The 25,379-nt window shown below is 46.0% G+C and overlaps 1 protein-coding gene across 10 annotated transcripts in view; it reads right to left on the bottom strand.

The window, feature by feature from the left end:
- PCNT (pericentrin) overlaps positions 1-24,064 on the bottom strand; it is a 130,415-nt gene extending 106,351 nt beyond the window's left edge. For 8 of the 10 annotated variants that reach the window (XM_044385194.3, XM_044385384.3, XM_044385223.3 and 5 more), the window contains exons 1-3: positions 22,470-24,064; positions 19,465-19,668; positions 1,177-1,272 (exon numbers count right to left, since the gene is read on the bottom strand). In XM_044385194.3, the coding sequence (XP_044241129.1) occupies positions 1,177-1,272; positions 19,465-19,668; positions 22,470-22,526 (357 nt within the window). In that variant the 5' untranslated portion in view covers positions 22,527-24,064. Of the gene's footprint in view, positions 1-1,176; positions 1,273-19,464; positions 19,669-21,696; positions 22,009-22,469 lie in introns of those variants that run through there. The other 2 variants (XM_048214766.2, XM_044385322.3) reach the window with 2 other exon arrangements.
- Between the last annotated feature and the right edge of the window lie 1,315 nt (positions 24,065-25,379).

Genomic DNA, 25,379 nt, shown 5'->3' with positions numbered 1-25,379 from the left:
AACGTAAGCTCAAACACATCAGTGATTACATTAAATGTAAATGAATTATAATATCCACTAAAAAGACAAAGACTGGCAGAATAATTTTTAAAAATCAACCCCCCACTACTTAGCAGGACATACATCTAAAATACAAGGGTGCAAAGATGTTGGAAGGGAAAGGGTAAAAAACACCAGCACCATGTCTGATCCATTTACACAAAGTTCTAAAGCATAACTGCCACGAAATCAGGATGGAGTTGACTCAGGGTCAAGGGAAGACAGTAGCAGGTCCAGCACTGTCCTATGTCCAATCTGCAGGAGGACCATGTGGTATTTCCTGTGTACATGTTTGTTAGGCTGTATGTACATTTTATGTAGTTTTTACTTTTTCACGTACATGCTAATGTCACAGGGATTATTTTTTGTTTTTGTGTCACAGTTTAAAACAAGTATAAAAACATGTATTTAAGAGTGAGCTTTGTGGACCCCACCAGAGACCATTTTTCCAGGCCCTGCCTATGATCTAGATCTCTCCTGCAATAATGCAGATTAAAAACCAAAATGCTCATTGCCTAAAGTAATGTGGACTGAGTCCAGCTAGAATCCAATGTTTAAAATACAGAATTGTAACATAACACTTTGAAACCAGTCAATTCAGCATCTAATAAATTTCCTTCCAAATGCTAAAACAAAACAAATTAATAAAAGTAAGTAATCCAACACATGTGGACTTCATGCCAGGCCCTGTGGCAGAAACTGGGACCCCCCCCACACAACTGATTATGGGAGAGATGAAGGCCAGGCCCAGGAAACCTACCACAACAATAGGGCAATGGGTCAATGAGAGAAGTGGGTCAATGAGAGAAGTCAGACGTGACCACTATCCTCAGTGTATGAAAGGCCACCTTCTCTCTTCAACATCCGGAAGGAAAGATCAAAGGTCACACAAAGAAGCGAGATTTGGGCTCCATCAGAAGGGTCCCCAGAAAGAGTTTCTGCTTTTACAAAGGCAACACCAAGGAAGTGAGGCCTGCAGGGGAAGCTCTGCATCCAGCTATCCTTGCTCTAAGCTTCTACTCTTGAAGAGAGAAGGCCCTTCAGAGATTGAGTCCTCTCTCTGGTTTGGATTTCTACCACAACAGGGAGAAATTCTCTAATAAGGAACACACTTTAACAGAGAACCCCGAAGAATACCTTTGTGATAACCCCAGGCTGTTCCAGATGGTCGCCATCCAGCTTCTGCGGTGGCTGCTCCGAGTGCCCTGTCCTCTCTTCACTGGGGTCCTCCAGCTAAGAGGGGAAGGGCCAGAGAAGAGCATTTATAGCAACATCCAGAGCTGCAACCTCAGGCCTTCCCACCCTCACACCCAAATGCCAACACCAACTCCATTCCCACCTGTTCAGAATGCACTTGCCTCCATAAACAAGTCTCAATCTTTAATATTTTTTACACAACTTATTTCCCTAATGATGTTGTTGCCCTTAAATTTGTTAAGATTTTATTTATTTATTTGGGGGTGGGGAAGGGCAGAGGGGGAAGGACAGGGACAAGCAGACTCCATGCTAAACGCAGAGCCTGACTTGGGGCTCGGTCCCATGACCCTGAGATCATGACCTGAGCCGAAACCAAGAGCTGAATGCTTAACCAACTGAGCCACCCAGGTGCCCTGATGCTCTTCTATTTAATAAATTCTGCTTCTTTATTTCATTGTGTGTGTGATACTTAAATTACTAAATTTTAGTTTCTCAATAAATTCTAATCTTTCAGACACATGCGTATTTCCTAAGCTCTTTTTATATAAGTTCAAATATTTCATCTTCAAGATTTCCATTTTTAGATAATTTTTTTCCTTAGTAATTTGTAGAAACCGTATTTTTAGTTTCTTTTTAGAAATCATCTCAGGGATGTCTGGGTGGCTCAGTCAGTTAAGCGTCTGCCTTCAGCTCAGGTCACGATCCTGGAATCCTGGGATCGAGTGCTGCATCGGGCCCCTCTTGCTCAGCAGGGAGCCTGCTTCTCCCTCTTCCTGCTGCTCCCCCTGCTTGTGCCTGCGCGTGCTCTCTCTCTCTCACTCTCTCTCTCTGACAAATAAAATCTGAAAAAAAAAAGGGAGGGAAAGAAAAAGAAATCTTCTCAAACTTGACCTTAAAGTTTTCTAATGAATTATCCCTGATGGTTTTTCTGCCCATGAATTCACAATAATTCTGGGCTTTTAATCTGCTGTGTAAAATGAGTTGATAATGACTCTGCAAAAAAGTTAGGTGATGTCTAAAGAAAATCTACGTTTGAAATGTGAAATCAAAAGCAGCATTCCACACCTAAATCCCTTTCATGCCTTTGTGGTCATTAACCACAGCATCACCTAAACTCTGGGTATGTATCAGGGTCTGCTGGACCCAACTGTAACTGTTGTTTCTTTTTCAGGCAGTTATAACTCTTTGGGGGACTAATATTTCATAAATTTTCTTTCTTATGGGTCTTCTAAAGCACAATGAAAAAAATTTACTTCTTAAAAAAAAAAAAGAGTAGGGGCGCCTGGGTGGCACAGCAGTTAAGTGTCTGCCTTCGGCTCAGGGCGTGATCCCAGTGTTCTGGGTTCGAGCCCCACATCAGGCTCCTGTGCTAGGAGCCTGCTTCTTCCTCTCCCACTCCCCTTGCTTGTTTGTGTTCCCGCTCTCGCTGGCTGTCTTTATCTCTGTTAAATAAATAAATAAAATCTTTAAAAAGAGTAAAATATATTTTATCTTGCAATTACTACATGGATCCACTAACCCTGTATATCTCTAAGATCCCAGATGGATCTGAGCAATCTTGTTCTCCTCTATCATGATGCCACTTCATCATCCTAAGAATTACGTCATCACACTCATCAGTTTTTCCCAACTATGCTAACAACAGCCAAACTAATGAGAAAATAAGGGAGCTGCCTAAAGGATGAGGAGGCAGTGCACTGAAGTCACCACCCTTCTGTTTTCTTAATCACTGGAGACCATCCTTCAGCCTGTCTCCAGAACGACAATTCATTAAGAACTTTTCATTTTCCTCCCAAAATGGCAATGAGAAGAAAACCGACAGTGAAGACTTCCACAGTCATCAAATGAATTAAAAGATGAATGCAAAGAGGGCAGCACTTGAGGCCAAGGATGATGGCAAAATTAACAGTAAAAATGAAGTCTCAGATTATGATACTCAACCAATTTTCTCAAAATCAGGAATCAGTAAGTGAACAAAACAATGTATCTGAAGCATGGCAGTCTCATCCAGTCGGTCACTCATATGAAGGACTCCAATTCACGATATTTTACATCCAGAACCTCCACCATCCCACTTTGCTAAAGGCATATCAATATTCTTTCATTTATCCTTAGGTGCCAAAATTTACTTGATATAAAGAGGTGTCAAAATTGTTAATATCATTTTAACTTACCGCTTCATTTTTTTTTTTAAGATTTATTCATTTTTAGAGAGAGACAGAGACAGGGAAAGCACAGGTGCAAGGGGAGGGACAGAGGGGGAGGGAGAGAGACAAGCAGACTCCGTTGCTGTGCACAGAGCCCGACACGGGGCTCTATCTCACAACGCTGAGATCATGACCTGTCAAAATCAAGAGTTGGACGCTTAACCGACTGATCAACCCAGCATCCCCTTTACTGCTTTATTCTTACTCCTGTAAATTACTTGCGAAACAACTTAAACAAAAAGTAAAGAGGGTCCATCGGACCCAGATGATAATGGTGGTTATCCACACAAATTGGAGTTGGAAGAGCTCTGGAATATACTCTGTAACCCTTCTACAACCCTACATTTTAAATCTTCAATAGAAGTTTTTGTGAAGGTGATTTTCCTCTAAAATTCTTGACCTCTGAGCAATTTTTGGATGGTCCTTTTACAAGGAATGGTCTGTACTTATTTTGTCCTGACACACAACTGAAAGATCAAATACTGCTTTCTAACATTTCTCAGTTAACTGCCAGAATGGAGAGGACTACTGCAGTGATTAAAGTAAAATATCTTTTCATTGTGCACGCCACTTAAATTACGAAGGAAGATGGCTAGACCCTGAACATTTACTATAAGTCCTTTTGCAATTCTGTATTTGCTTATAATCTCCTGAAAAAACTCAAATCTTACAGTTGCTTACAAACATGCTTTATATATTCTTGGAATTCGATAATGTGCCTGTGTTTTCTGCACAGAGGAGCAATTTACTTTCTTTACCCTAAGACTTTAGAATCTTTATCTGAAAGGGTATATCAAAATTATAATATGTAAACTTTCACAAATTAATTTTCACTAAAGAATTTTCATATTATGCTGTATTTTCAAGCTATTTGCAATTTCCAATTTTTTTTTTTAAAGATTTTATTTATTTATTTGACAGAGAGAGAGACAGCCAGCGAGAGAAGGAACACAAGCAGGGGGAGTGGGAGAGGAAGAAGCAGGCTCGTGGCGGAGGAGCCTGATGTGGGGCTCGATCCCATAACGCCGGGATCACGCCCTGAGCCGAAGGCAGACACTTAACCACTGTGCCACCCAGGCGCCCCCGCAATTTCCAATTTTTTTTAGTCTTTTGGTCTTAAAATGAAAACACTCAACGTAAAAAAGAACTTATACACTGAGTTAACTGACAGACTTATTGACCCAGCTTAGCAGGTTTCATGGCACAACAAACCCACCCACACCTACACCACTGGAGGGGGCCGTGCCTCAGCAAAGGAGACCACAAGGGAAACAACCAAGGGCCAACTGGGCATTTTCCACTTCAGGCGTTGTTCTTCCTGGGGTAAGTTTTTCAGTTATTTTCCTATGTCTAAAGAGCATTTAAGTCACAAATGTCTCCCATAAAGTATACTTTTAAAACCAAATTAAGAAATTTATTACATGTTGGAAAACATTACTATCTCTTACACACATACATTCATCTCATCTTATACTATTCGGTAAGCTCATTAAACTCCCATAAAAGTGAAACTTCTAAAAAGTTCCATACGGGCAAAGTAAAACAAAGATCATGTTCATGTTTGAACATAGTCATGTTCAAAGAACAACAGTGACATAAAGGGGGCACCGACCCAGACACAGCTGCCGTGCAGGGAGCCTCTGTGCCTGTGAACGGTTCTGCCGCACAGCGAGCTGTGCCAGGCTTGGAACAGTGACTGCTTTCCTGAAGTCTACTTTTCAGAAGATCATTATTCTAAACACACAATTATTCCTGTCTTAGTGCTCACAATTAGATGAGAGGCACAGTAAATCATCAAGAATGATCATTATCTTACAATGAATATGAAAAAACTTCACTTTTCTGATTGAACTCATGATATACAACTGTATGACGAGAGAAAGTCAAAATATCTGCTTCTTAAGCACCAATGCCATATGCATAATTATAACATAAAATGGCCTCATCAAGAAATCTAATTCAAAACTCAGCATATAGGAGGAAGATAACGATGACTCCATCCTATACATGCTACTGTTTTTAAAGACTATTTTTATTTTTATTTAAAGATTTTATTTATTTATTTGAGAAAGAGAGAGAGAAAGAACAAGCAGGGTAGAGGAGCAGAGGGAGAGGCACAAAAAGACTCCCCGCTAAGCAGGGAGCCTGACTTGGGGCTCGATCCCAGGACCCCAAGATCATGACCTGAGCCAAAGTCAGACACTTAAAAACTGGGCGACCCAGGAGCCCAAGATTTATTTTTAAGTAATCTCTATACCCAATGTGGGGCTCAAACTTACAACCCCAAGATCAAGAGTTGCATGCCCTACTGACTGAGCCAGCCAGGCACTCTTAACATGCTACTTTACCTATGCACATAAATATTTTAAAATAAGCGTGTAATTAGAAATAATTTGTCCTGAAAATAATAAAAATTTTTAAAATTGTGAACAAAGGTAAAGTCACACACAGAGAAAAACCAGTAAGCCTGACTGCATATATGTATTTTAAAGCCTGGGTATCAATGATCTGTGTATCTACCTCAAGAAGATAGAAAAACAACAAAATCAAAACCAAGTGTAATTTAAAATAAAAAACTACATACAGTAAGAGCAGAAATTAAAGAAATATAAATAAATATAGTACATAAAAGAATAAAGGCTATAATTTTTTTTAAAGATTTATTTATTTCAAAGTAAGCAAGCGCGCACACACAGGGCTCGATCCCATGATCCATGAGACCATAATCTGAGCCAAAACCAAGAGTCACACTCTCAACTGACTAAGCCACCCAGGCACCCCTACAGTTAATTTTTTATAAGAATAATAAGGATTAACTTGCGGTGAGACTAATAAAGGCACAAACACTCACCTTTAAAAAATGAAAAGGGTCATCAATACTGATGCCATGGCCATTAAAAAGAGAATACTCTTATGAAAATATTAATGCCAAAAACTGGAAGTTCAGATGGAAAAACAAATTCTGAGAAAAAAACATTCGTAAATAGTCTGACAACTATCAAAAAAATGGAGTCCGTGGGGCGCCTGGGTGGCACAGCGGTTAAGCGTCTGCCTTCGGCTCAGGGCGTGATCCCGGCGTTATGGGATCGAGCCCCACATCAGGCTCTTCTGCTATGAGCCTGCTTCTTCCTCTCCCACTCCCCCTGCTTGTGTTCCCTCTCTCGCTGGCTGTCTCTGTCTCTATCTCTGTCAAATAAATAAATAAATAAATAAATAAAATCTTAAAAAAAAAAAAATGGAGTCCGTAATTAAAAGCTTTTCCACAAACAAAACCTCAGTCCCCACAGTCTTCACCATCCTACACAGGTTCATCCACAGAGCAAAGGAAACCTCTCAGCTCATCAGACAAGGGCAGCACTGGCAAGAAGAGAAAAGCACAGGTCACACTCTCATAAAAACATATACTTCTTCTGTAGCAACTCAGATGATTATATGACTTTTCTCTTTGAGTCTGTTAATGAATCACACTAATTTCTTTGAATGTTTGCTCAATCTTGCAGGACCCTAAAATACACTTCACTTGGGGCACCTGGGTGGCTCAGTTGATTAAGCCTCCAACTCTTGATTTTGGTTCAGGTCATGACATCAGGGTCAGGAGACTGAGCCCCATGTCAGGCTCCATGCTCCGCACTGAGTCTGCCTGTCCCTCTCCCTACGCTCCTCCCCACACTCACTTGCTTGTTTTCTCAAATAAATAAATAAATAAAATCTTAAAAAAAAACAAAAACAAACCAACAACAAACACTCCACTCCACCAAACTGTTAATATAGAGGAAAAACAAAAAAAAAAAGAAGGAAAAAAATAAATAAAGACTGTCAATACCAATCACAGATGTTATGGGACAAAACTTACATGTCACTACTAAAAACATAAACTGTTGGGGCGCCTGGGTGGCACAGCGGTTAAGCGTCTGCCTTCGGCTCAGGGCATGATCCCGGCGTTGTGGGATCGAGCCCCACATCAGGCTCCTCCGCTATGAGCCTGCTTCTTCCTCTCCCACTCCCCCTGCTTGTGTTCCCTCTCTCGCTGGCTGTCTCTATCTCTATTGAATAAATAAATAAAATCTTTAAAAAAAAAAAAACATAAACTGTTTTACACAGTTGAACACATACATGTATAATGATCCAATAACTAAGTAACTATAGCCTCAATAAAAACATGTGCACATGTACACCAAGAGACTTGTGTGAGAATGTACACAGCAAGAGCCAATTAACAGTGGAACAAACACACGGAAGTACACTCGCATAATGAAATACTACACAACAACAAAGATGAATAAACTATAGCTCTTAACATGGATGAACCTGGATAAGACACTGGATAAAAAGTTCCAGACTCAAGACATGCATACTAATTACTCCATTTATTAAAGTTCAAAAAATCAGAGGCACCTGGCTGGTTCAGTTGGGAGGGCATACAACTCTTCATCTCGGGGTTGCGAGTTCAAGCCCCACACTTGGAACAGAGATTACTTAAATAGACAAAACTCCCAAAAAAAATTTTTTTTCAAAAATTAGGAAAACTATAGTTCTAAAAGTCAAGGTACTCAATACACAAAAAGTAACTTGAGATGAATCATAGATTTAAACACAGAAAGCAGAACCACAAACCTTCAAAAGACATAGAAAAATGTCTCCACAATCTTACGGCTAAGAGAAATTCTTTGGACAGGACACGAAAGGCACTAACCATAGGAAAAACTAATAAATTCAACTTCATCAAAGAAAGCAAGACTGAGGAAAAACGTTCACAGTACATATATCTAACATACGACAAATATGAAGAATATTAAGAATTCCTACAAATCAGGGCACCTGGATGGCACAGTTAAGTGTCCAACTCTTGGTTTTGGCTCAGATCATGATCTTAGGGTCATGAGATCGAGCTGTGCAACTGGCTCTTTACCCCACATGGAGTCTGCTTAAGACCCCTTCTTCCTTGCCCCATGCCCCATGCCCCTCCCCTGTCTTAGTGCTCACAATGAGATGAGAGGCCCCTCCCCACCTCAAATAAACAAATCTTTAAAAAAAAAAAAAAAAAAAAAAAAAAAAAACAAGAATCCCTACAAGTCAACAATGAAAAAAAATTTTTTTAACTCAAATGCTTAGCAAAACAAAGCCAAACCAGCAAAGTTCAGACACTCAGCAATGTAATACTGACAATGCTTGACATCCAATCAAAAATTATTAAACATGCCGAAAGGTGGGAAATGTGACCCATAACTAAAAGAAAAATCAGTCCAATGGAAATATATCCAAAAGTGACAGAGATGATAGAATTAGCAGACAAGGACATTAAAATAGCTATTATATTGATAACCAGTATTTAAAGGAATACATGAACACAATGAGGAGTAAAAAAATAAAAACAAAATACCTGAAACAAAAAGAAATTTGCTGTATTGGATTAATAAAGTAGACACTGCCAAAGAAAAGATCGGTTATTTGAAAATATAGCAATAGAAGCTTATCTAAAAAGAAGCACAGAGAGACACAGACTAGAAAAAAAAATTTAATAAGTAAATAAAGCAAAGAATAAACGACCCATAGGATAACACTAAACAATTTGCAGTATATAGATTTGAAATTCACAGAGTGGGAGGGATGGGAGGAAAGAGAAAAAGTATTTGAAGAAATGGCCAAAAATCTTCCAAATTTAATGAAAACTAACCCAAAGTGCCATGAAGGTCAACAAATCCCAAGCAGTATAAACACAAAGGAAACCTCCCCAGGCTCATCATAATGAAACAATCTGAAACTAGAAATAAAAACAAAAGTTTTTAAAACTACCCAAAAAAGAAAAGAGAGGAAAGACTCTGCAGCAGCAAGAGGAATGAAGACACGACAGCAGACAGCTTCAGAAACTATGCAGGCCCAAAGACCATGGAACCACATGGTACATTTGCTGCAAAAACAAAACCGTCAGCTTCAAATTCTACATCCAGCAAAAATTTCTTTTAAAGAGTCAAAATGAAGTCCTTTTCAGACAAACAAACAACAACAAAAATAAAAAAACAAGAAAATGCATCAGCAGACCTGCACTACCAAAAAAACTGTTGAAAGGAAGTTCTTCAGGCCGAAGGAAAAATGATACCTGATGAAAAATGGGGTCGACACCAACAAACAAAAGCCCTGGAATTGGCAAATATGTTGGTAAACATAAAAAACTACTTCCCATTTTTTTTTTTAGATAATAAACCATTTATTTGGTTGTTTTTCAGTAGGACTCACGGCCAGCATGGAGTCCAACATGGGGCTTGAACTCACGACCCTAACTTCAAGACCTGAGCGAAGATCAAGAGTCAGATGGTTAAACTGCTGTGGTGTGATTGCCAGGACACTGTCAGGGAAACAAGCAAGATACAGAGAAGTATGTAGAGTGTCCTGCTACTGAAGAAATACATGGTGAGGAATAGATGCACATACTTGCTTCTATTTTTAGAAATGTAACAATAAGCAAAAAACTAATTTAAATAGTTAGCTAGAAAACAAGGAACGAAATAGTATGTAAGGGAGAGGCATATCTTAGTCAAATTATCTGAATATACTTTGACTTTATAGATTTAATTTTGGAACCACGTTGATGTTTTACGTAATGGTAAAACTAAAACAAGCTAACAAAATCCCTAAAACGTGAGGAGAAAATAAAACAAATGAGTATAAATATATGAAGTTACTGGCTTAATCACATAGAGCAGAACTATTTCAAGTGACTTTAAAACGAAGTAATTTGACTGCACTCACTGTGGAAAATACCTAAAGGACAGAAAATGCAAAGAGGCAGAGAAATCACATGGTTATTAATAATGTTGGTATTTTAAAAATGTATAGAGAAAAGCAACTGGGTAATTATGTTCACGTTAGAAACATATGTTTCAAAATTTCAAACTTAAGTAGTAGAATCGTAAATTATTAACCTGAAAATCTCAGTATTAACTCATAAACTGTAAAACAAAACCCTAAGTATTCACTGACATGACCTTGAAACAATGAAACCCCTAATGTCCAGATCGTGTTTCCGAACACTGTTTCCCACTAGGAGGAGCCAGGAGTCCTGGAGAAATGGCTGCTCCAGGCCCGGGGCAGAAATGCACAAGCTAACCCACAACATTTTGTTTCCAAAACCAAGGCCACCATCATAGTTATGATGGTGGAGGGTCAAACTAAAGACGCTCTCCCTGGTCAAAGATGGGAAAATCTGAGCAGCACAGTGACAGACGTCAGAGGTGCTCATGACAAATCATTGGTCACCTCTGGAGAGTGGAGCCAAGGAAATGAGTAACTTTTTTACACCGGTGACTGAAGGAAAAGAACGAGGCATTTTCCTTGCCTTCCCAGTACAAACTGGACCTCAGGGTAACAAAAAAACCGATGAAGGGGAGTTGTCCTTACAGAGTACGGCAGTCAATAAGGAAGGAATGGCAGCACTGGTGAAATAACAGTTCTAGGCAATAACCCACACTGGCCACTAAAACCTGAGACAGAAAGTTCACGAGGGCCTTTGAAGTGGACAAGCATGCAGACCGGGCCTAGAGCCGCTGATAACCGTAGCACCACGAGACACCACCAGGCCCTGCGCGCTTTCTGACAGAAGTGCGCAACAACTACTAAATATTCCTGCCATTAAAACGACCACCATGAACTCCCAACTCCAGGAAATAGACAGAGGGCTGCTGGAGGGGAGGGCGTCGGGGGATGGGGTAGCTGGGGGGCGGGCATTAAAGAGGCACGTGATGTGATGAGCACTGGGTGTTATCTGCAACTGATGAATCACTGAGCTCTGCCCCTGAAACTAATAATACGCAATATGTTCACTAAACTCAATTTAAATAAAATTTTGAAAGGAAATTTAATTTTAAAAAACCAACTACCATAATCTGATCAAGCCTCCAGTCTAGACTGAAGTACCAGTTTAGAGAAACTACACACCAGAGGGACAGGGTGTCAGAGGAACCTTTCCAACAACCCACTGGGATGCAAACAACAAAATCCAAAATACGGTCAGTTCTTCAGGATCAACAACAGATTGCTTCAGCAGCTACATTACGAAAGAAAGTGGGGGGCGGAGTGTACAGATCAAGGGAATTAAACGCCCTGTGTAGAACTTCGGGCTTTTGGAACCCTTAAGAACAGACGTCTGAGAACCAGGAGGGATAACATCTGACGATTACATTTTTAGCTTATGACTACCGTTAGTTCATTAAGGTAACAACTCTGAGAAACAGCTTTTGTCGGATGCCTGACCACTGCCCACCATTTTAAGGGCCAGCAGACACAAAGAGGAGTGTCTCTCCCTCGTCCGTACTCCCTTGTCCATAGCCGCCAAGACTGCAGAGGAATTCTGGACAACTCAGAGAAGCAGAACTGCTGGGCGGGGGAAGCCCCCAGCACAGAAAATTAGCACAGGATCCCTGCCGGCATTCACAAACAACGCATGGTAAGCAGAAAAAAAAAATTCAGGTAGGCTCCATATCCAGCGTGCAGCCCAACATGGGGCTTGAACTCACAACCCTGAAATCAAGACCTGAGCTGAGATGAAGAGTCAGACTCTTAACCGACTGAGCCACCCAGGCGTCCCTCTAAGCAAAATTTTGATTGAATGAGCACACACATCTTTCTAGAGAAAGAGCCCACACATTTCAACAGCCTCTGGGTTTAAAAACCTGCTTGAAGTAGAAAATTACTACTTGTAATAACAGTTTTAAGTAAAAAACCAAAATGCTTTGCCTTGGTCACTGTATGAAAGCAGATCCCTGGCCACACTTCCCTCCCTGTCCTCAAGGGCAAGGACGGAACCACTTCTGCACTACTCTTCCCCCAAACCCCTCAAATGGCTGAGATAACTCAGAATTAACTGAACTTTCCTACATAGTGAAAACTAGGTCACAGCCATCAGTGTCTCCACTAAAAATGGCGTGAAGCTACAGGCAGAGGTCTCTGGGTGGCAGGGCCCCTCACCAGGAGTCATGGTCACCCCGGGAGCACAGCGGGCGCTGGCAGGACTGCCCAGGAAACGACGACCCCACCCTGGGCAACTGAACTCCTTCCGCACACAGGGGCCCAAGGACGCCCGCTGGCACGCCCGCCGCCTGCTCTTCTGACCCACCGCTCCACAGACACCGACTGCACCCCAGGCTAGAAACCAGGCCGGTCGCTTCCCAGTGAGAGGAGAGAAGACACCAGCTCAGACACAACAAAGTGAATCCACGACGCAGGAGGTAACACCTAGCCTTCAAACTTCACATTAAACGTGACAAGACGTTAAGAAATGAACGGTGACCCTGATGGCAGGGAATGCCAGGGCACAGAGCCAGCTGGGCCTGAAGCTCCTCCACCCCCAGACCACATCTCCAGCGAGGTCCTGCTTGCTCAGAAGCTCCTCCTCCAGTTTGGACATTCTAGCCTGAGCCTCTGAACGTCCAGCTGACTCTGATCCACAGGCAAATACGTTCTGTCCTTTAAAAGACAAAGATAATGATCTCTTTCACAGTCTCAGAACGTGAAGGCCCAAGCACCCCATTCCTGCCACCTCGCCAAGCAGACTGCAACAGCCTTTCTCTAAATATGACCTCTGGATTTATCACGTCCTCCCTCCTGATATAGTTGCCTATTATGGACTGACTTGTGTCCCCCAAATTCCTGTGTTGAAGCCCCACACGCCCTTGTGACAGTATTTGGAGACAGGGCCTCCAAGGAGGTGATTAAGGTTAAATGAACTCATAGGGTGGGGCCTAGTGTCCCTATAAGAGGAAGGGACCCCGGAGAGCTCTGTCACGTCAGGGCACGTGGAGAAGGCAGCCATCTGGAAGCCAGGAACGGAGTCCTCAGGAGAAACAGGCTCTGCCAACACCCTGACCCCAGATGTACGGCCTCCGGACTGTGCGGGAACAACTGTCTGCTGTCTGGGCCGCCAGCCTGTGGTGGTTTGTCACAGAGCCTCGCTGACCAAGACGCAGTGGGTGCTGCTGTAACAAATGCCTACACGTGTGGAAACAGCTTTGGAACCGGTGATGGGCAGGGGCTGCTGGAAAAACGCAGGCGCCACAGGCCCTTCAGTGAGGCCTTCGAGAAGGAGGAACAGGAAACGTGCTGTTGGGAGACTGGAGCAAAGGCAACCCGTGGACTGATGTGGCCAAGAGCTTGGCTGCATTGTGCTCAGTGTTTTGTGGAAGGTAGAACTTGCGAGCAAAGAAACGGGATACTCAGCTGGGCAGGTGTGGCCTGCTTCTCCTTACGGCTCACGCTAAAATCGGAGGAGAGGTACACAGAAGGAATGCTAGCCAAGGGAGCCAGAACTTGAAGACTTGGAAAATTCTCTGCCTACCATACTGCGGAGAACACCAAGGCTGTGGCTGAGCACTTGTTTGATAAAGAGACCATCCACAGAGTCAGTTGGCCACACCAGCCACAGCCGGGAGGAAGGGGCGATTACAGATCACACCAGCAGAGACACCGCCAGTCTGCATCGCAGGAAACAGAGACAGGGTGAAACACAGAAAACCCTCTAGACTTCTGGGATTCTCCAGAGCACAAAACAAGCTATCTGTCCATGATCACGTGTTATCCTTCCAGAAAAAGAAAGAATGACCCTCACAGTGATACAGGGGCCATTAGGGCTGCCATTCCCATCAAAGGCCCGGGGCAAGGCTGTTTCCTCCTCCGTTTCGGAAGACGGCGTCCCTTCCTCAATCCCAGCAAGACAGACAGTGTCTGCCCAGTGCCTCAGGGCAGGGTCACCACCTAGGGCCTCGGAGTGAGGCTGCAGCCTCAGTGGGCCCAGAGAATAAAGCAGTATCCAGCCAAAGAGGATTATGTTTTTTGCCTTAAGATCCAACAAAGGGGCACCTGGGTGGCTCTGTCACTTAAGCATCTGCCTTTGGCTCAGATCATGGTCCCAGGATTCTGGGATTGAGTCCCTGCATTGGGCTCCCTGCTCAGTGGGGAGTCTGCTTCTCCCTTTGCCCCTGCTCGTTCTGTCTCTCTCTCAAATAAATAAATCTTTTTTTTTTTTTTTAATCCAACAGAATTTACCTACCAGGTTTTGGACTTGCTGGGGACCCACTGCCCCTCATTCTTTCCTTGTTCCCCCTTTTGGAGCAGGGTGATCTACCCCGTGCCTGCTCCACCACTGTATTTGTGGGGAGCACATAACTTTGGTCTCACAGCCTCACAGCTGGAGAGAAACTGGGCCTTGGAAGGGATCCTACCTCAAGTCTTACCTGTGTCTGATTTAGATGATATCTAGATGAGACTCAGGACTTGGAATACGTGCTGGAAAGAGTGAAGATCTCTGGGGCCACCGGGATGGGGTCAATATATTTTATATACACAAAGATGAATTTGGGGGACCAGAGGGTAGAATGTTATGGACTGAAGTATGTCCCCCAGAATTCTTACGTGGAAGCCCTAACCCCCATCGCGACTTTATTTGGAGACAGGGCTTTTAAGGAGATATTAGCATGGGACTCTAATCCAATAGGACTACTGTCCCCCACACAGAGGAGAGACCACGTGAGGACACAGTGAGCAGCCTCACCAGAACCCTGATAACGCTTGATGTCGGACACCCGGCCTCTAGAATGGAGAATCAACGTCCGCCGTGCTCTGTTCTGACAGCTCTAGTGACTCACGCACGACCTTCCAATCTCCCCTGACCTCTTCCCTCCCTTTCCTTCCAGTTGACCTTCTCTCCACGGCCTTCCCCATACACCCAGACCCCACGGGCCCTCACCTTCATTTCAACCCAACGGCCAACTGTGGCAGCACTGCGTGAGCATGTCCGAGACAATGGGACACCTTGCTCCCGCCACCTGCCGTCCTTTCTTGACTGCTCGATTCCAGCATACAAGTACATGTACCAGAATCGTTAACCCTTGCTCTCATGCGAAACAACTTTATCAACTAGAGCCACTGTTGACACAGGGTTCCTTCCGCATTCAGTCCTCCAAACTCCACTCACTCCCAAAGTGACTCCGGTCGGCAGCTTTCCCTCACCCCCTCCAGTGAGGCTGTTTTGTACACTGGTAATACTGGCACGGCTTTCTGTCACAGGCTGCATTCCATCCTGCAGTCCCTCCTAAATGGTTTTTCAATTTGCATACAAATGTATTTTAACATATTTTAAAATCTACATGACCACAGAGCATAGTTTCCCTAAAAGATCTCTGCTTCACCGATTCAGCTCTCTCTCCACCAACTTGGGCCAAGGCTCCTCCGTTTCCTGCCTCTGCAGCTTCACCTCCTCCGGATGCTCTGCGGAAGAACCACACAGTGTACAGCCCGTCCCCAGCTTCTGCCAACTGACCGATGTGCACTTGAGGCCCCTCCGTGTCTCTGAAAGCTCATTCCTTTGTATTTCTGAACTTGAATTGCCGATGGGAATGCAAAATGGCACGACCAATTTGTAGGACCATTTCTGGCCGATTTTTAACAGGCTAAATACACACCTACCACAGGATCCAACCATACCGCTCCTAGATAGGAATGCGGCGGTAGCGAAGAGGAAGTAATGACATCAGGTACAACTCTGATTTTTGGAATCTTGGTAATTATGTTTCACCTACTCAAAAAATAATTAAATAAAGTCAACCTGGATGTGAGAAGAACCAAAATAGGATACAACAATAAAACAAAACTAACTGCATTACAAAAGAATAAAATAACTATAACGAAGAAGTAAAGAATAAAAAAACTAAACAAGTGTGGAACACTACACAACAAACTTTGGGATGATAAAGACAAAAAGAACTAGAGCTGCCCCTTGGACAACAGGGGTCCACTTACAGACAGACTTTTTCCAACAAACACAGTACAGTACTGTAAATGTATCTTCTCTTCCTTATGACTTCAATAACATTTTCTTTTCACTAGCTTGCTTCATTATAAGAATACTGTAGGAACGTCTGGCTGGCTCAGTGGGTTAAGCGTCTGCCTTTGGCTTAGGTCATGATCCCAGGAGTCCTGGGATCGAGCCCCACATCGGGCTCCCTGCTCAAGCAGGGAGTCTGCTTCTACCTCTCCCTCTGCCCCTGTCCCCAACTCGTGTTCAGGCTCTCTCTCTCAAATAAACAAAATCCTAAAAAAATAAAAAAAAGAATACTGTATGCGATACAGAAAACACACAAAATATGTGTTAATCGACTGTTATATCATGTTTCTGGTCAACAGTAGGCTAACAGTAGTTATGTTTTGGGAAGTCAAAAGTTAGAGGACTGTTTTCAACTGCACGGGGAGGGGGGCTGTCGGTGCTCCAACCCCCTTACTGTTGAAGGGTCAACTATATATACAACTAATCTAGTTAGTAAATTTGTTTTTCACAGGAGTGAGGATTAGCAATTCTGAAGTAATTTGTGTCTATCTTAAGACGGAGAAAATAAGCAAGTACATTAAGGTAAGCAAGCCAGGTTTCTCACTATTGGTAAAAGGAATTAAGACTAAGGAGAGGGGGAAAAAGCTAGAATGATTCCTGTGATGTTGGATAGGAACTAAAGGTACTAGTGTGAAATCATGGTTTTTATTATACACACAGACTGACAAAGAAACAGAGACCTAGCTCTGTCTGTTGAAACAGCCTAGAAGCAAAGACACCCCAATAACAATAAGGACACCTGTCACCCAGATATTGATTTCTAAATACCATTCTCCACTAAAATAAATCAGAGCTCCTTGAAGAATTGGCTGATAAGAGGAAAAGGACAAAATGAACTTGGAAAATCTTGGTGCCAAAATGTAAGGAATTAGGGTGCCAGAAACAATGAGGACATGTTGGAAGGGAAGATGCCAATTCAAAGGCACTCCCGATGGCCAAATCTATGTATTTCAGCAACAAAATAAACACTGATATAGTTGATATGATGGATTAAAACCCACAGAATAAAAACCCAGGGGCACCTGGCTGGCTCAGTCAGTAAAGCATGCAACTCTTGATCTCGGGGTCATGAGTTTGAGCCCCATAATGGTTGTAAAGTTTACTTAAAAAAGGAAAAAAAGAAAAAGAAAAATCCATAAGTCCATACTGGTATAAACAACTGAATACGTGAATACACGGGAGGGAAGTGACAGTTTCTCCTTATAGCAGAATGTCAATTAATATATGGAGACAGAATGACAGAAAGAGAAAATCATCATCTGGCCACCACCACCATAACAACTGGTGCGAGCAAGAATCATCAATGAAAGGTAAAATTAGTGGAGAAAAGTATGAGAAATAGGGCTTTGCGGGGTCTCTCTCTCCACACAATACCCTTTTAACTACAAATGTAAAAATAGTCACTCTTCTATCAGCCATCTGGCAGGTCCCACAGTAACTAAGTGATCAAAGGTGACAATACCAGTAGTAGTGAGACTATCAAGGATCAATACCACATGCACTGAGCAGGGAACATCATCACTTCTACCATGTTCTCGCCAAAACTCACAACGGATTTTAATCAGGAAGAAACATCAAACAAACCCAAACTGACAGGCATTCCATAAAATAATGAGCGAGGGGACACCTGGGTGGCTCAATCGGTAAAGCGTCTGCCTTCAGCTCAGGTCACGATCCCGGGGTCCTGGGATCAAGCCCCGCATCCGGCTCCCTGCTCAGCGGGGAGCCTGCTTCTCCCTCTCCCTCTGCCCCTCACACTCCCCCACTTGTATGCGTGTTCTCTCTCTCAAATAAAAATTAAATTAAAAAAAAATACCTAGTTAGGACTCTTCAAAAATGTCCAACTTATAAAGATGAGGTAAGACTGAGAAACTGTCTCAGACTGGAGTAGACGAAGACGGCAGGACACTAAGATGCGGTCCACAATCCTGGACCAGGAAGAGGGCAGTAGTGTGACAGAGGGAGGAATTCGAATAAGCTCTATCAATTAGCTCACAGTATCGTTTCAGGGTCAATTGAAACTGACAGAGATAATCATACTGATAACACAAAATGTTAACATTTCAAGAAACTAAGTGAAGGGTATCCACAAACCCTGTGCTAACTTTTGCAAATCCTTTGTTAAGCCAAACATTATTTCAAAATGAAAGCAAAAATACATAGAACATGTAATTGAAAATAAAAAGACTTCTCTGACTTGAAAGTAAAAATAAAATAACTATTAATTATAAATTATGAGCTTTTCTCCTCAAGGAGCCTAGGAGAAAACATAGAGAACAGTCACTGGAAGTAAACTCTCCGGCCTCTCCATACGGCTTTCTTCCACTCGCACAGCTGTGACGCAGACACGGCTGCTGAGAGCTGCTGCCCTATCCCAGGACGAGCACAGAGGGTGACAGTGAATCTCAGGCCTGCAGTGGGGGATCAGGCTGACCCAAAGGCTGGGCCCCGAGAGTAGAATATCACAAATGTTACATGCCGGCAGTGATTCCACTTTTCCAATTAAGCAGGCCAGACGCATCGTGACTGTTGGTCCAATTCTGCCCTCGGCCACCATCCTCCAGCTCCCTCCAGCAAACACCTGGAGCTGCTCTGCTGCACAGCCAGGAACAATCACAGCTCCAGGGCCCTCAGGAATGCACAGAAGCAGCCACAACGAAAGCCCACCTACAGGCCATCAGGAGGACACACAGGCCCCACATCCCCTAACCGGCCACACCTGTCCCTGCAGAGCCTCAAGGACAGGATGGTGGTGCCTCATCCAGCAAGACACCGTTCGCGCAACACCTTCAACCATCCCTCTTCAACCGAACATTCAGGAAGAAGAGAAAGAACAAGCAGGTGAAGGAATAGCACAGTTTAAGCGTCCAAAGAACTGTTAAAGGGGCTGACGCGTACAGCCACGCCCAAGGAACTCACAGCGATAAAATTTCCATTCTCAAAGCAAGAACCGATACTGACACTTGCCTTCACTCAATCCAGAATCAGAGATGGTAAGACATTTAGTAGGAGTGAAAACACAAAAATGCATTCCCTTTTTGTAAAGTGAAACTCTTTCCCCATCTCTGACAGGCAGAAACAGACCAAAGTGACGCCGGCAACAACTACAAGATAAGCAAAATGCGAAACCACAGTGAAGAGGAAACCCACCTGAGCTGCTCCTGCCCCATCGGGGGTGTCGCTGCACGATGCGTCTTTGCAAACGTCCCCTCTTCCCAGGAGTCCACCATCCTCGGTGGCTACCGGGCTCTCCTCCTGGACAGGCGCATCGACAGCCGGGCCCTTCCTCTTCGCCGTCTTTTTCTTCGGATGCGTACAGTCACCTTTTGTTTTTCTCTGTCGGAAGTGAGCAAGCTGCGCAAAAACGTAGAGAAGTAGTAAAGGCAAAGGTAAGTAAGAAAAAAGTAACAGAACCACAAAGCCAGTGAGCTCGTGGGGAACATGAGGCTCTGGGGCCGGCTCAGTGTACTCAGCCAAACCTCCCCAGACCCACGTCAACCAACAGATCCCTGTCCCACAAACTCTGCTTCATCAATATCGGCGATGCTAGCATTTAAGATCAGAATTCTATCCAAAAAGTCTCAAAGAGAGAACTGCTAATTATGCTTATATACGGACAAAAGAAAGCAATACAGCCAACTGGCAGAATAGCTTTTCTAGCCCCTGGCAGTTCACAGAAAAATACGATTTTAAAATATACATCTATTTAAAAGACTGATAGCTTAATCAAGTCATGCTTAAGGTTTAAAACTACATAAATGCTAAATCTCTTTTTGCCCCCATTTTCCCCCCAATCGAGGAAATACATAGCCTAGCCAAAACTTCCTAGCCATAGATTCTGAGGCAGGTACAGAAATAGCAAAAAATTAATTAAGCCAGGTCAATCTAAGATCCTCCTTTATGGAATCAGATGTTCTATTTTTCATGACACAGCTCACCAATGCACCAGGGACCTCCACAGAATGTCACCCATCAGAAGACACAACCTAGCTCTGTTCAGTCCCTCGAACTGAAGGGTTTTAGACTCTGTTCACACACCGTCTCCCACTAAGATCTTATTCAAAGGTATGAGATCTAACATCGGCCTTTCATGAGCAGACATTGGCTCCTTCAAATGACAGCTGTGCTCATAAAAGCAAACACATTTAACAAACATTTGTGTAAATGTAACAGAAGTGCACACCTTCACAGACACAGAAAAATTACATAAGGCTACTTACATGAGAAAAACTAGGCCTTCAGGACACCCTGCCTTCCAAACCAGCCCCATAGTCCTATTTTATGCCCCACTCCATCAACTCTGTCCCCAGGTTCCCTCGACTCTGGCCTGGGGTCTCCAACAAGAGGTGCCCTGTTTCTTCCTGCAACAAGGTGAACCTTCTTCATCACCCTCAACACTCTGTCAAGCACGTTTACACACGCTTACAAACCATAGCAAGCTCGAGGAAAACACACGTCAAATATTAAACTCCGGCTCATTTCCATCTCCTGGCCCATGTACCTGCCAGGTGCCTTTAGGCAAAAAGAACACGCCACCACCTCCCTCTTCAAACCCTAGGCACAAGTTTTTGCTTCACGGAAAGCCTGAATGAGGCCACTCTGTCCTCTGCCTGTCGCCCGGCCATTAGATGCTCCTACACCAGTCACTACGTGTTGTGAATGGCCTCTTTAACGCAATGGCCCTGTGGTTCCCTCCACGGAATAAACAAGCACTGAGTATCTCCTACAAGCTGGTCCACATGAAATTCCCAATGTCTGGCCACATCTGACCTCAAGCACAGCAACTTCACACGGCTCTACCCACTAACAGGGTGACACTGAACAGACTCTCGCTCACCCCTTGGCAGAGTAGGTAAGAAACTTCCCCTACACAGCCAGAATGGGGTGGGGCAGGGAGTCACAGCCAAAGTGCCTGTTCCATCCACTCTGCCTCTCCAGCCGGGGTCTTTTCGGCTCATGGCTTAATCCCCACCATATGCCCCCTGACAGAGAGCACCACTGTTTATGTGAACACTGGGGCAGAAGCAAGATGATAAATGCATCCCTGGAGCCACACAACTCTAGAAGCACAGTGCGTTCCCTGGGGCATCCACAACCTAGGGTCCCAGCAGACTCTGTCCCGGTGTGGAGCTTCCCTAGGAAGCCCAGCACGACGGACTGGCTCCTGCGCAGCTCCTCAACAGGCCTGAAACAGCAGCGAGGCTACAAGAACTCCTGGACCCCAGGGAATATTAGGCAGCAGGTCGCCGGGAGGTACTCTGCAATGTAAACAATTCACGTGTTCCCAGACCACCACTCCAAAACTTCTTTTTCACGTTAAAAAAAAAAAAAAAGCTGCATAATTCCAAGTGAAACGACAATCTGCACACGTTTTAAATGAACCTAAGTGGAGATGAGGCCCAGAGGGAGGTAAGTCACACTGTGGCTCCCGTCAGTCGTCCAGGAGCCCCAGGTTCTAGGAGGCGGAGCCGCGGCAGGTGCGGCTGCAGAGGTGTGCGACATGCCGGCTGTCCAGGGCAACGAGGACGCTCGGCGTGGGGACAACGCCGTCCCCTTCACTACCAGCCTGGCCTCCACCTTCTACTGAGGGCGGAATGTGGCCGGGCGCTCAGGGACGGCGCGTTCCTAGGCCACCAGTGTCCATCAGAGCGCCACTGGCCGAGACTTCCCGGCGACTCGAGAGGCTGCTGAGCCAGCTTTCCTGGAAACGCGGGAGGGGGCGGGAGCCCCGAAGGCAGCGCGCGACCTAGACCCGCCCCCGCCCCCACCCCCACCCCCACCCCCACCCCCACCCCCACCCACACCCACACCCACCGGCGCTGCCCCTCCCCCGCCGTGCACTCCCACGGGGATCCGCCCCGCCCCGCCCCGCGCACCCCGGCATGCCCCGCGCCCCGTCTCCTCGTGCCCCCCCCCCCGACGTCCTCAGCCGGTGATTGGCTACGGCCGCCACAGGGGTGGGGCCGGGCAGAGGGCGGCGGATTCAAGATGGCGGCGGCCAGGAGGCGGCTTCCAGCCGAGTCGGCGGGAAGGGCAAGACTTTGGCGGCGGTCCCTGCCTGCCCGCAGCCGCTCCAAGCACGGAACGGTCACCGGGACCTAACTTTGGAAACCGACGCTGGGACAGCGGGAGGAGGATGAAGCGCTGCCGTTTACCTTCGCTCTCCCGGCCTCCACCTTTCTGCGCCGCTGCTCTTGCTCATCTTCTTCCATCTCCCTCCGGGGCTTCTCGCGGGTCGCCCGAGAGGTGACGGGGTCGACACCCCGCTGCCTTCGCTCTATTTACACTCCCTCCCCCTAGTCTGGGCTCACCCTCCCCCCGCGACAACTGTCACGCAGACGTGAGCCCGGCTCCGCCCCCGGCGTGCGCCGTCGGCCCCGCCGCCAATGGGGGGAGTTGCGTTCCTGCCCTCACGCACGCGCAGTCAGGGTGGTGCGACCGGGACGGAGCTCCGCCCCTGCCGGCCGCTGGCCTCCCATTGGCGTGATGACGATCCCACCTTCCAGCAGGGCTAATGACGGAGCGCAGAGGCTCGGAACGCTCTGTGATTGGTCGGTTTTGAAGGGGCCCTAGCTGCCCAATGGGAGGGCGGCGGGCGCGTACGGAGGGTGCGCCGGCGCCAGCTCCCGGGCCGCACCTAGAACGGCCTTGGAGCGAGCGTGGCTGTCAGCTTTCGTCCGCTGTCTTGCTAGCTGGGACTTGGGCGTGGCCGCCCTCCGTCGCGTCCACCCGGAGCAAGTCCAGGAGGCGGCGACTTGGCGAGCTGCACGTCTGGCCCCGTGCCCGCCCGCTCTCAGCGAGGGCCTCGGTGCTGGCAGGCCTCGCTCCCGTTCCTCGGGACGCTCTCTGACCGCCAGCCGGGTGTCATTCCTCTGCGCCCCGCCGCGTGGTGTGACTTGCGCCCGGGACAGCCAGAGTCTAGTGGAATCGGGCCCGGAGCTGCAGGGACGGGAAGCCTCTGGGAGTGGCGCCCCTCCTGCACCTGTGTGTTTTTCTCCGTGTGGACACAGTGCCGTGTCCAGGCCTCTGATGGGCTGCGTCTGCCTCCCGCCTGCAGCTCCGGGGTAGTGCAGCGTCTGATTGACCGGGGTGGGGGTGGGGGGGTCCCCCCCCCCCAGTCATGGGTCTCGCACCTCCGCCATAGAGCACTCCCCTGGGTCAGAGTTAGGGGGGACCCCACGGTGGTGAGTGAGACAGGCTGAGGCCCCGAAGGGCAGGGAAGGCAAACTTACCCATGTCTATTCCTGTTAGGACAGGAACCCCAGGGTGGAAGGGGCTCCCTAGGGCCAACTCGCTGAGTGGCCTTTGGTCTCCTTGAGGAAAATTTGGTGAGGGTGCAGTTTTAAATGATACTGTGATTGTACCCAGTTCTAGATCACCGGAGAGAGAGCGAGTTAAGTGGACATCAAAAACAGTCTTCATAAGTGGAAAAGAATTAAGGCTTTGGAATGTTTGAGTAAATTTCGATTGTGTCCTAAATGACTGTTAAAAAGGGATGTTTTGCTTCCTGCTCAATTTTGCTGTGCACCTAAAACTGCTCTGAAAAACAGCCTGTGTGGCGCCCAGGTGGCTCAGTGCGTTAAGCGTCTGACCGTGGATTTCAGCTCAGGTGATGATCCCAGAGTTGCGGAATTGAGCCCCTGTCAGTCTCCTTGTTCAGAGGGGACTCTGCTGAGAGTCTCCCTATCCCTCACCTTCTGCCCCTTCACCCCACTTCCTCACACTCGGTAAAATAAATAAATCTTTAAAAAATAAAGTCTGTTAAAATCTTAAAAGAAAAAAAGGACTATAACTTTGGTTATGCATTCATGGTCTGTGTGGGAATCTTGTGAAGTCATTGTTCCACAGCTTCCAACTTCCCTGGAACCTGTTTGTTCAGATAGGGGAACAATGCAAGGGTTTTATTGCCGGTGCAGGACTTAGCACTCCAGTGCTGTTGGTGTAATTAGACTCGCTGGGGCTGATCAGCGCCTTGCGTCGCTGCAGTGGAACCGCGTGGAGAGAGCGTTCCGCCAGCGTGGGCACCGGGGGAGCTGGGGGCTTTCCCATTCTCAGTCTCACTTTGACTTTCCTCATTCCTGTTGGAGTGTCCAGTTTACCGTTAAATGGAAAATGAAAGCAGTCTGTACGTCAAACAGCGCCACGGTTCAGCTGCAGGATTAGGGAACTGCAGAGCTCAGGCAGATGACAAAGACAAGGTGGGCGTCCCGAGCTCAGGAAGAGGCATGGGAGACTGGACGGCTCTGCCCCCGTACCCCACAGGAGATGTAAACGCCGCGGCTGCAGACTGGGCCTGTGTAAAGCCACGTACGATGACACGATTCAAGCGGCCTGCTGCTAGAGACAAAGTAGCACAAAAAGCAAGATTGCGGTGGACAGCCTTGCTCTGGGCAGTGTTGCGGGAGACACGGCCTGGGTTTTGGGGGTTCCTTCGCTCTGCTTACTGTTCTGCACCTTTACTTGGACAGGGTTTGTGTTAGGCTGTGCACTCCCTGCCCTCTCTCTCCTCTGAGACGGAACAAGGGTAATCATAATAGTGCCGTTCCATCAGCGTGGGCAGCACAACCCCATCTTCCACCCTCAGTGAGGATGTGTGATTGTAAGCAACCACAACTGAGACAGATCTCCCTCGGAGAGTGCCGGAAGCTCAACCACGAGAAAGCACTTCTCCAGGGTCAGAGCACAGCCCTTGGGCAGTGGAGCTTTCAGTCTTACCTTGCAGAATTCAGGGGTTTGAGCAAACACAAGACTGGGCTCACAAGACCAGGGGTCGGGCAGGCAACCCCGGCAGAGCACTGGGTCAACTTTCCAAGAGCAGTTATAGTCCCCGAGCCTCCCCCTCTCAACCTTTACGTGTTGCAATACACGTAAGACTCCACGGGGCACATGCCCACAGTCTTCCCACACAGCTTTGGTCACTGGTTTTTAGTCTATGTTCCCTAGAACCCCAGAATCATTTCTACAGACATTCTAGACAATGTTATTGATCTGACTCTCAATTTATTTTTAATAAAATGCTGTCCAAATAAATTATGTAGATACTCACCCCCAAGGAGGAAAACCTG

The sequence above is a fragment of the Ursus arctos genome, unplaced genomic scaffold (genome assembly GCF_023065955.2).
Source record: "Ursus arctos isolate Adak ecotype North America unplaced genomic scaffold, UrsArc2.0 scaffold_4, whole genome shotgun sequence".
NCBI lineage: Eukaryota > Metazoa > Chordata > Mammalia > Carnivora > Ursidae > Ursus > Ursus arctos.
Note: the sequence above shows the minus strand (reverse complement) of the source record. Positions and strands in the feature narration are given on the sequence as shown.